This window comes from Notolabrus celidotus, chromosome 16 (genome assembly GCF_009762535.1).
Source record: "Notolabrus celidotus isolate fNotCel1 chromosome 16, fNotCel1.pri, whole genome shotgun sequence".
Lineage (NCBI taxonomy): Eukaryota > Metazoa > Chordata > Actinopteri > Labriformes > Labridae > Notolabrus > Notolabrus celidotus.
Genome location: NC_048287.1, coordinates 4,554,193 through 4,566,572, shown reverse-complemented (window position 1 = coordinate 4,566,572; position 12,380 = coordinate 4,554,193). Strand labels below are relative to the sequence as shown.

The window sequence follows — 12,380 nt, the reverse complement described above, 5'->3', positions numbered from 1 at the left end:
TCTCCAACCCAGTCTCAACAGATGTGTGTCTAAAATGAGTCTGGTCCTGCTGGAGGTTTCTGCCTGTTAAAGGAAGTTTGTCCTTGCCACTGTAACTTGCTAAATGCTGCAAAGTGCTCTGCTCATGATGGATTAAGATGAGATCAGACTGACTCCTGTCTGTAAGATGGGACTGGATCTTATCCAGTCTTGATGTTGGGTCTTAGTTAATAATAGAACATAGAGTACGGTCTAGACCTGCTGTTTGGAAAGAGTCTTCAGGTATATCTTTAAATACTGCAGACTCTTCTTATGAGTCGTACAGATAAAAAGAGGCGTTTAGTAAATTGTTGGTGTAGTAATTTGTTCCAGTCTTTAATATTGCCCGCTGTGTGTTTCTCTTTTACTGTCAGCAGCAGTATTCAGAGTGGTGTTTCACTCACTTTGTGAACTAGTTAATTCAGTGTTTTGTCTTAGCTAGCACAACAGAGCTTTTGTTCAGCCTCATTCTGGAGCCTCATTAGCTGCACAGAGCAGCCTGTTTATCGCAGGGGCCCTGGGAGTCCGTCACTGACTCACTGAGTAATAACCACATTCTCAAATCCTCACTCACAAGAATAACTGTGGTGATTTTAACTTGAATATCAGCTGATCTGGGTTTTGATGGAGTGGTGGGGAGTTTTTCTGAGGTTTGGTACAAGTTATAGAAGTTGTGGAGTTATATTTGGGACATTTATGACATTGAAAGAGGAAAAAAAGGAAAAACCAGGATATGAATTCATGAGTAAATACAAATATTTAAGAAAACATATAACATTTATGTGGTGCTTCTTTAGTCCTATGATTCAATACTTTTATAATTGAGCTCTGAGCTCTCTGCTCTACACATTTCCTCTCTCTTCAGCTCTTCTATCCATAACGGAAAAATGCCCCAAAAATGTAATAAAATAGATGATAATAAATAAATAAAATGTTTGTATATAGTGTTGTAATTGTTTTTCCCCATGTATTGCATTATTAACATTTTAATGATTTTTTATTTGATGATGATGATAATGATTTATTATCATTATTATTATTATTATTATTATTATTATTATTATTTATTTTTCCTCTTTTTGTTATTTTATTTACAAGACAAAAAAACGAAAACACTACAACATAGAAAGACAACTACAGTGCAGACAGGCACAATTAACACATTTCCGGATCTTCTGATCAGTGTTTGTGCGTGTGTGTGTGAGTGTGTGTGCGTGCGGGTGTATGTGTGTGTGATGAAGCGTGGTGTGTGTCTGTGGATTGTGGATTTGAAAGCAGTGAAAGAGTTCTGGATGGTTTTCTGGCAGTGCAGGTTAGAAGTTAAAAAAGTCTTCATGGACTTAAATTTCATTTATCTGGTTTTGGGTTGGTCTTCTAGACAAGGCTGTAAACAACATAATTAAACAAATTGATACAATTTCAAAAGGAGGAAAACTTTGACTCAGTATGTGCAAAATAAATATGAATATTTATTTACAGCAGTGTTTCCCCTACCATTATACTAGGGGGGCAGGGCGCCCCCCAAACAGCGGCGGCCGCCCCCCTTGGAAGTTCAGTAAATTTTATTTTCTATATAGCGCCAGATCACAGCAGAAGTAATTGAGGGTTACCTCTCTTATAGATCAGGTCTTAAACTTGTTCTTTTATTAAACAGACTAATGATGCGAGAAATGTTCATCAAAAACTCGTTCTTTCAAGACGAAAACGAGACTATGATGAGCTAAAGTGCATCACTGATAATACAAACTCAGATGAAATCTTAAGAAGGACCGTCGGACATTAACAATTCATATTTTCCCCGCTGTGCATCTAATCTTTAGAAATTAAAGCTATGCATTCCTGTGACAGGCTGAGTTATTATTGGTGTGGTGCAGTGTTAGCTTGGTCTCTACCTGCAGCAGGTGTACAGTGTAAACTCAGTCTCCTCTTCATTGAGGATTTTTACCCCTCTGTGTGCGTTAGTGATAAAGACACAACCGGGGGACGTCTGTTTAATATTTGACGTTTGCTGTTTTTGCCGCTCTTACCATAAAAAGCTCTGCATCTAGAGCTTGATTTAATCCAGTTTGGTGATACATCAGACACATTTAGTAAGTTTTGATCAATTCCTTGGCATCAAAGAGTGCCGTGAGCTGACTGTCACTGCAGGTGCATTCAGGGACCGTCGTAAAAGTGCAATGCAGACCTGTATTTTGTGTTCATGGCATTTTTATTTGAATCAAGAGAATCAGATATAGTGGACACATGAAGAATTTTTTTTTTTAACTTTTTTGCAGGCTAGATTATTTAACATGAGATATTACAAAAGCAAAAGTGTTAAAAGAGTGAAATTTCGACAATTAAAATACTTGGTAAAATACTTGGTAAAACTCTGATACCAATATCTGATCGACTACATGAATTATTTAAAGATAGATAGATAGATAGATAGATAGATAGATAGATAGATAGATAGATAGATAGATAGATAGATAGATAGATAGATAGATAGATAGAAAGATAGATTGTTGTGACAAAGTCTGTCTGTCTGCACCCCCCCCCCCCCCCCCCCCAAGGCTGTAAACCTAGGGGAAACACAGTATATATTTTTTGTATATGAAAAACAAATGAAATACACAAACAGAAGCTTATAAAAAAATCTTATTTAAATTTAAGAAATTCCACATATCATCTTCAGTCTTTTTTGAACTGTTATATTTTTGGCACTCTTGTTCTAATCCATTGAAAATGAGAGAGTAATCATTTAAAGAATCAGTCGTGTTTACGTGATTTTAAGAAACTTTCTAATCAGACACCAGCATCTCAAATTAACATTTATTTTCATCTGAAACATTACCTAACCATCCAATCTGTTCTTTTGTTTCAGGAGCTGCTACCTGCTGAGTTCAACACTGTGATGGAAAATCATGGTAAGAGAATCTTCCTGTTCTATGATTGTTTTTAGTTTGTATCCCTCTATTCGTCCACTGTGCTGTAAAACCAATCAGCAAATACAGCATGTGAGAGGAAGTCATCGGTTTCAACGGTCATACTTAATGTAGTATTACTGATGTAATCTCAGCGACAGTATCATGCATCACGGTGACAGAGAGTTGCATCAACAAAGTCCAGGTTGGCCATGGAGCTGTCGTGAGGAGGCGGGCCCTGTGACTCATTGTGCTGGTGACACTGCAGCCATCTGATTGGCCTTCGCCCTCAAGACACACCTGTTTGTTATCTGAGCCGGTTTATCTCACTGCTGCTCATGGCCTCGTGTCTATTTCAACACTGAACCTGTTCACAGACTGAAACGTGTACAGTTCACACTCAGCAGGCCCGGAGGATCTTTGTTTCTAGCCTCAACAGTTGGCGTGCAATTGGAAAATACCTCAATGGCGGTTCAGTCTGAATGTGTCTGTGAGTACCGGATTTCTGTTTGTTGTAGATTTTGTGAATTTTCAGTTCCTTTTTAATTCTCCAATATCTGTCGCTGAAGCAATCGCTACATCCTGTTGAGATTGCACTGAAAGGAAATGATGAGTTTTTTAAATTTGGTTCAATTAAATGCCAAAACAGATCCGAGCATGGCCCCATGATCACTTTCTAAGCACCTATGGGATGTTTGGTACGGATTAAGGGAGCCTGATCTACTTATCCCTGACCAGATTCACGGCCAAGCTGTAAAAATAAACTGGACTTTAATGTGGAGCAAGTAAACACTTCACTTTACTTCTTTCTGATCCATGAGTATCCTCCGGCATGTTGGCTCTTGTTCAGTTATTTTTAGTGTTTGTGTTTGTTCATCATGATGATGATGATGTTTGGTTGGTATTCCTCTGAGTCATCAAGCTTTTGTAGTTGAGCCAGGTTTCATGTTCTTACGTCAAGAATCCTAAAAAGTGTTTGTCTCCATCTGCTGCTGCTCTGTGGAAACACTGAGCAGGACCGTGGAGCCTTGATGAGTCACAAGATAAGGCGTGTGATAGGCTGAGGTCCCTGTTTGTTGTTTCCAGCGACTTCCAGGAATGTTGTCCCGGTTACGTCGTACCCAAACATTGATTGTGGTCTCTGCATTCCTCACATTCCTGTGTCAGAGCGGTGGAGGTCCTGATCTGAAGCTTTAATTGGACTCCAGGGGGAGCCACTGTGAGGTTATATACACTGTTTACAGACGGGGGCATCATGAGGGAGGTGAAGTGCTTGAAACCAGGATTACTCAGCAGTTTAAAAGTCTGCGCTCCCTCAGAGTCCAAGAACTTATTTTAAGTCTTTGAGGGCTGTTTAGTTCAAGACTGTCCACAGGAGGAAGAAGCAAGGCCCTCCACAGCACATGACAGGACAAAGAAGGGCATCACTGCAGGTTTGGGTAGCATTTCTAGCTTTGCCAATATATTTTTTTGTCTTGTGGTTGCATGTCTTCAGGAAAAAGTCAGCTGTTCTTTAAAACACATTTATACATTTGTACATTTATGCTAATCTTCAATAGTTTTCCAAGCAAGGCAAAGCCGACCCACCTTTTATCTTTAAGAAACTGTAAGGTAAGGAAACTAAACCTTCGTCTTCTCTTTTCTCCAGTGAAATTTAAAAACATTGGATTCCATTCAGTGAACTTTAAACTGTCATACAGCTTTATATCACAGCCTACAAAACAAATTTCACCTCATTAATGGTAGATCAAAAGATTTCATTTTTATCTCTAACATGCTTGAAGGAGGTCTTCTCTCTCTCACACACTGATTTTGTTAACAAGATTATTATTGTTATTATTATCTGAGGGGCGCAGTGTTAGCTTGGTCTCTACCTGCAGTAGTTGTGCAGATGTTTATTTTTTACCTCTTTAATTTTAATTGCTAATAACTTTTTAATAATTGTTACTTTACAGCCTCTTGTTTGCTTTATATATATATTTCTGCCCTGTCTACTTGCTACTGTGACACTTGAATTTCCCCGTTGTGGGACGAGTAAAGGACTATCTTATCTTATCTTATCTTAATATGAACTCTGGTCTAGCTGTATAACAGATGAGTTAGTATGTCAAGTAACTGTTAATTGTTGGCACATGCATTTAGGAGTTTAAAAGGACAATCATTGGAGAGTCATTGGAAACCTCTGCTGTGTCACTTCCTCTCCTCTGGCTTTGAGCTCCACCTTGGCTCGACTCACCTTCCACTTCTCCAGTTACTTCATCCCCGCAGAGCCCGCCCCTCGCCTGCCCCTCGTCCTTCAGGGAGTAGTGTTTTGTCAGTGTGTGAAATGTTGCTAGCAGGGGGGCCCCACCGCATCCATCAAGGACTGATGGCTGGCTTGGCCAAACCTCAAAGCCCGCCTGCCGTGAACTTTGCCCCTGAAAAATCTGCTCTCAGGAATGAAAGGCATTTAAGACTGCAGGATTACCTTATTGGTGTACCTCACATATGAAGTCAGAGCTGCAAGAAGGGAGGGACCTAAGAACTTAGCGAGTGAGTGTGTTTGTGTTTTAAAGCACAAGAAGGAGGGAGGAAGGGAGGGAGAGACCATATCACCCAGGCTGAAGGGAAGGGGGGAGGGCAGGACTACAGAGGAAAGAGAGACTGAGCGACACTAGCGAGCAGTCCAGACTGTCTTAAGTTACCAGAGCTCTGATGTCTGGTTCCAGAGGAGCGAGGTGGCTGTAGGTTTTCCTTTCCTGCCGCGGGCCTCAGGAGAGGCAGGGCCCGGCAGGCCAGCAGGGACAGGAGCTGTAGCATGGGACACAGTGCTAGCAGTGAGACAGTGGCCCAGCAACCGGGCCAAAACATCACGGGTGAGTTGGAGTCCAAAGGTTCAGCACTAAATGGTGGCTGTGAACATTTGATTTATAAAGTGCATTTGTGTCTTAAGTCAACCCGAGGAGGTATAGTTACTGAGACCAGGTGTTGGAGAAGTGCAGAGAAACTGGAGGGCGGCAGGCTCAGACAGGTGTACAAGAATGTGTGCAGATGGAATGTGGAGATTGTGAAATACACAAACTTCTCTCTGTCTGCATGCAGCGCTCACATCTCTGTGGAAGTTTGAAAACATCCAGGGTTGTGCTCTGACTGACACAGGATATCCCGTAGTGTTAGTATTCAGCGTTGTTTGTCAGGCTCAAGTGTAGTAATCACCGCTTTGGCATCCAGTCCCCTCGTCTCTTTGGTTAAGCTAATTCTTCAAACTTTCAGAACCAGTTTTTGTTGTCAAAAGAAGGGTCCTGTCTCTTTACACACCTATGGTTCCGTTTAATAACACGGCCTGCAGCTTTTGGAATTCAGCCTCCATGTAATACAGGCCACCCACTGTCTGTCACCTCTTTTCTGCAGAACTTCACAGCCTTTCATTTGTTGACGCTGAGCTGCAGGTCACGGCCTAATGAAGGGCTGCCTGCTATGACATAAACATGATGGATGTGTAATTTGGAAATACTGCCACTTTGAAGAGCATCCGTATTATAACCAGAGAGCTACATGTCTGGCTCTTTTATTTATCCACATTAAGCTCAAAACATCCTCTGTATCAACTTAAGGTGCATTTCAACCAAGAGTTCCGGGTCTTTTAGCCCCCAGAACTACTTTACTCTGAAATAAAAGGTTCCTGTGCCCTCATTGTTGTCTGCATTTCGACCGCGGGCTGAAGGCCCGGGTAGATTGTGCAAATCAGGCCAGTGACGTATGGAGAAAAAAAAAAGTAAATGCACTACACCACCAGACAAGTAGGGGCAGTAAATCGAAGACGAATGCCATTCATCACAGATGACACCATAGAGTAGCAAAGACGTTTCAACACGGCTTTAAAATCCTTTTGAACTCAAAAAGCTGTGGCAGAGATCGACTGGTGTTTTGGTTCAAACAGCGACCCTGTTAACTTGAGACTCTCAGCCGGATGCATCCCTCATAAACATCTTTAGATGATCATTAAATATCTGATGAGGATATTTTGAAATCTGTATAAAAACATAACCAGTTTGCATTCCCAGGAACTCCCTCTGTGTTTCAACAGCTGTGTAAACTCCACAAACACTGACATGTTCAGCTGAAGGTCTCCAGTTTACAGGATCACTTTTAAAACCATAACACCGGGAGAGACGCATTCACGGTGGGCTGAGAGAAGACTACTGTTACAAGCTGCTAAATCAAGAGAATCACAGCTTCTTCTTTTGAAAAGTACACACACATACAAAAAAGATAGAACAAATAAAAACTAATGAAAGAAAGAGAAATCAAGTGAATCACAGATGTGTGTGATGTTATTGTGGACGGAGGGAGGAATGAAAACACTGCGGTTAATCTACCAATCAGACACGCTCAGCATTGCAGGTCCTGCCCTCTGAAAGTCCTGGGACCCTTGAAAAGTACTACCCCCCAAGCAGGGCCTTTTTAAGGGGGAGATTATCTACCCCTGAACTAAATTTAGACCCTGGGTCCACTGGTCAAAACGCACGTAGTTCAGGGGTAAAGTTCCTAGTTCAGGGGTAAAGTCCCTCCTGTTGAAACACGCCTTTAGAGTTAATCACTGTCCTGTGAGGGAGAGAGACTGTTTCTGTATATGGAACTCACTCGAGGATTTCTAACACTTTTAAGCACACGTCTGTAGAAACAAGAGACATTTTGCCTCAGGAGTGCCACTCTGTGAACTGGCGTCAACATGAAGTGTCATGTGATTGGCATGAGTCATATGGACAGCTTGACCAAATGACTGCAGGGTGTTACATGAGTGGTGGACAGCAAGTGCAGGTTTCATGTTTTGCATTGGACTGGCTGAACATTTACAGAAGCGCATGTTTTTACTACAGTCTCAGGTTTTGTTTGAATAAGCTTCCCGGCTGAGTGGAGGTTTATAAATGCATACTCCCGGCCCGGGTCATTCAGCGTGTGTGGAACTGCTGTCGGCGGTCCGTCCCTTTTACTCTCTGGTTCTTCTGTGAAAAGCAGCTGTCTCAGATCGTCATCGTCTCATGGCACCACATCAAGCTTCGCCTCAGTAGAAGCTTTACCACATATATGTGCTCTCCCAGTTTACTACCAACCCACCCAGTGGAGTCTGTGCTGTGTCAGAAATAGCTGCGAGTTCACCGACCTCTGGTGCCTGCATTTTAGCACGAGATTTCACACATACGCTACCAGTGAAAAGTTTGGACACACCTTCTCATTCAAGGGTTTGTATTTATTTTAATTATTGTAAACACTGTAGATTAATACTGAAGACATCAAAACTATGAAAGAACATATATGGAATTATTGAATGAACAACAAAGTGTTAAACAAAGCAGAATATGTTTTATATTTTAGATTCTGTAAAGTAGCCCCCTTTTTCCTTCATGACAGCTTTGCACACTCTCTATTCTCTCAGTCTGCTTCATGAAGTGGTCTCCTGGAATGGTTTCTAATTAACATGAGCCTTGTCAAGAGTTCATTTGTAGAATGACTTGCCTTCTTAATGTGTTTGAGACCATCAGTTGTGTTCAGAGGTAGGGTTAGAACACAATGGATAGCCCTATTTGACGACTGTTGTAATCCAGATTATGGCAAAACCAGATTATTTCATAGTTTTGATTTCTTCAGTATTAATCTACAATGTTGAAAATAATTAAAATAAATAAAAACCATTGAATGAGAAGGTGTGTCCAAACTTTTGACAGGTAGTGTAGATTCAACAGCCTGATTTACTTCATACAAAGTAGGGGAGAACGGGGTTGGTTGTCACACTTTTTACTGTTTTGATGATTGCTCATCATCAAAACATCTTTCAATAGTCATTCCTACATTAAATTGAAGCTTAATGTGTTGGCTTTAAATGTGTATCCCTCTCATTTTCCAACTCATTGTAACAAAAAGGCAATTATTTATCAAAGAAGCTCTGACAAATTGTGACAACCAACCCCATCACAGGGTTGGTTGTCACAATGGTATTTCAATGGGAAAAATCTTATAAAGAAGGCAGAACTAAATTTGAAAGTTTAATTGCACTGACAAGTGATAGGCCTACATAACTTAATGCATTTTAACATAACATGATCAAGGAACATGAACAGGAAACACATCTTTAGGCCAGCCTATATAACAACATTAAGAACCAAACAAATAGGCCTAACAATAATGGCCTACTCAACTAGGCTACATGCAGTCACTGTCTGAGTTACAGAGATGGCTCCAACTCATTTCACCATGCATGATTTTGCCAACACAGGGGTTGGTTGTTACATGTGACAACCAACCCCAAAGAGAATGTGACAACCAACCCCAAAGAGAATGTGACAACCAACCCCAAAGAGAATGTGACGACCAACCCCAACTGGATTTTTTTTCTAGCATCAAGGCTAACAACCATCTAACAACTATTTAGCTAGCTATTAAAAATCTAAGCTATAGCTTTCCCCTCACACTTTGTAAGGGTAACACTTGTTTTGTTATAAACCCATCGTTTAAAAGCCTAGAAGAAAAATACTGAGGAGCTGAATATTTACAATTTGACATGAAAAACACAAAAGGTCCTCTCACCTCAAGTTCAGCTGTCTTACTCCAGAGAAGACTACGTAGGTGAGCTCTGATCCTAATTCTGGTAATGTCCATACCCCAATTTGAGAGACAGCGCCCTCTGGTGGCGAGATATAACGAGTGTGCCAACCAACCCGTGTGACAACCAACCCTGTTCTCCCCTACACTAAACACTTTACAGAGGAAGATGATAAAGTTTCAGAGCCTGCTGATTTAGCATGCTAACCGAAGCTAACATTTTAGCCACATTGTTTTGATGCTAACAGAAGCTAACGGTTTTACCTCACATTACGGTCTATGGTGTCAACAAGCAGGAGCTAAATGTGTCTGAACTGTTTTCCGCGGATTGATTTGACATGACGTGTGATCAGTTTGTCTCTGGTGTTGCTCGTGTTAGTTAGGGGTCTCAGGATGAAAAGTTTGGGAACCCCTGCTTTAAATCACCAAGTTGCTCGACAAAACAGACAAAACAACCAATTAAGGAAGCACTGAACATGGAACTATTACATGGCAATTTTTTGTCTGGTGGCTTTGAAGAGAGTGATGTAGTAGCTGCACTTATATTAAAACAAAAAGGGTTCTATCTGCAGTGATTCTTCTGTAATGTGTTAGAAACGTTTTAAATAAAACCAGAACATTTTTCACAAGCACACTAAGTGGACACACTTTTATTGAGCTGATTTGCCATTAAAGAAAAGTTAGCAGCCATCACAGCCTATCTAAGCCACATAACTGGGCCACTCTGAGACTTTTTTGCAAATATCTTTGGTTGAGAACCAAATTAGAGCAAAAATTTTAAAAAGTCCAGATTATGCATGTATGCCAAACAGACGAACTTCATCTACAGCGGTCAGTGATCAAACATCATTAGTACTTAACAGAGATATACAAAGAGTAAAGAATGTGTAAAATGCAGCTTTTTGGCATAATGACAAACGACTGTGACCTGCTGCCAGTGTGAAGTGTTTTTTTAATCTGCCCCCAGCAGAGATAAATGTAACTGAGTGCAAAGACACAAAGGACCAATTAAAAAGGAGGTCAAGGCTGAAGACTGCTCATCCTGAGGGACTCAAAACATTGTAGCACGATGTAATCTCAGATTCACTCTTGGGATCGGATTTATCCTCTAAATTGTAGCTAACAAACTAAATAAAATGTCCACTGAGTCACGCTCTGCTGCAGGGGCATCCACGGCACATGACTTTCACACGTTCGGTAGGTAACAAAACTACAACACAGAAATGCCAAGCTCATTCTGAAAACATACACTGTCCAAGCACACTTTAAACCAGTAACACGTCACACTTTGCATCATAATTCAGAGATAATTATTAGCATATCTTTGAAACTCCCGTTGATATTTGTGCCCCCTCAAAGGCCACAAGCTTTGGGACTAAATCGTAATCTGAATGCAAAGCTGCTGCCCCGTCCTTGTTTATACTGCAGCGTTAAATCTAAACAGAGACCGTGCTGGAGCCAACTCAAGGGCGCTAAGCCTTTGTGAGAATTTATGCGTGTGAGCTGATTCGTCTCTGTAGCTGTGTAGTAACACTCTTGAATGATAGTTGGCAGTTTGGTCCACAGTGTTGAGCTTTTACTGCCTGTGTAGTTACATTTCTCATCCACGCTGCACTGTGCAGAATCAACATGAAGGTATAAGTCTGTCTGTCTCAAAGCAGGCAGACCTGGCAATGCAGATAATGAATCATGCATTAGTATTTCCCCAATTTCTTGCTTTGATGTCAATAGAAGCATTACATTCACTTTTAAAATCTGAGGCATTTTGTTATAATTGGAAATTCTGCAAGAAACCGGCTCAGAGCTTTTCCCAGCAAGACAGGGAAAGGGACTTTCTGCAGTTCGAATCAGACGTTATGAAAAAACTCTCATCTGCTCTGTGTACATGTGCAGCCTGATTAAAATCAGTCCAACTAGAGATTCAATCTTCAAGATTTGCATGGATGCTAAATAAAGAAATCAGATTGAGACTTGCGTAAACATTCATCAAGCATATAATCTCAATAAATCCATCGTGCAGAGAATAAAAACACCTTCAATACACGCCGTTGCATCTTGCTCCTCTACAGCAGGGGTTCCCAAAGTAGGGGTCCGGAGATACTAATGGAGGGGTCGCAAGCTTATTATGGTTTTTTAAGTAATCTAAAATGTCATATTTTGTCAATTACTGTAAATATATGTAATAAAAAATAGTAATTATAAATCCACCTTTTTCGTTAGTTTTCTGCCTTTCTTTGTTGCTCGATGACTTCCTTAGGTTAGGGTTAGAGTCGGGGTTAGTTAACTATAACAAGAGCATTAGTAGTAGCCATACATTCATAACAGCACAGCAATGAACACTGCAATTTTCTGCAGACCAGCTAAATGAAGTATAAAGCTACATTTAATCACTGAGGTACAGAGGGGGTCGCGAGTCTTTGGCACCTATATTTTGGGGGTCGCGGGCTGAAAGATTGGGAACCCCTGCTCTACAACACAGATTAAACTCTCCTCCTCTCTCAAGTCTGTGACTTTGTATGTCTGTATTCTATTTATTTATTTATTTATTTAATTAATTATTTATTTATTTATTAATTTATTAGCTTATTAACATATGTACTTATGTATTTTTTTATTTTTTATGTAATTACCAATTTAATTATTATTTGCTTATTTATTTATTTATTTATTTATTTATTTACTCGTAATCATTTATTGATTTAATTATCTATTTTTCAAAACGTATTTACTTATGTATTTATTTATTTATTTATTTACTTATGTATTTATTTATTTATTTACTTATGTATTTATTTATTTACTTATGTATTCATTTATTTATTTACTTATGTATTTATTTAATTTTTTAAAATATGTTCTTATGTAATTATTTACTTA

The 12,380-nt window shown here is 40.0% G+C and overlaps 1 protein-coding gene across 5 annotated transcripts in view; it reads left to right on the top strand.

The window, feature by feature from the left end:
• Positions 1–12,380, top strand: part of phactr4a (phosphatase and actin regulator 4a) — a 65,335-nt gene that overhangs the window by 23,811 nt on the left and 29,144 nt on the right. For 2 of the 5 annotated variants that reach the window (XM_034704954.1, XM_034704952.1), the window contains exon 3: positions 2,885–2,927. In XM_034704954.1, coding sequence (XP_034560845.1) covers positions 2,915–2,927 — 13 coding nt within the window. In that variant the 5' untranslated portion in view covers positions 2,885–2,914. Of the gene's footprint in view, positions 1–2,884; positions 2,928–3,276; positions 3,415–5,541; positions 5,780–12,380 lie in introns of those variants that run through there. The other 3 variants (XM_034704951.1, XM_034704950.1, XM_034704953.1) reach the window with 3 other exon arrangements.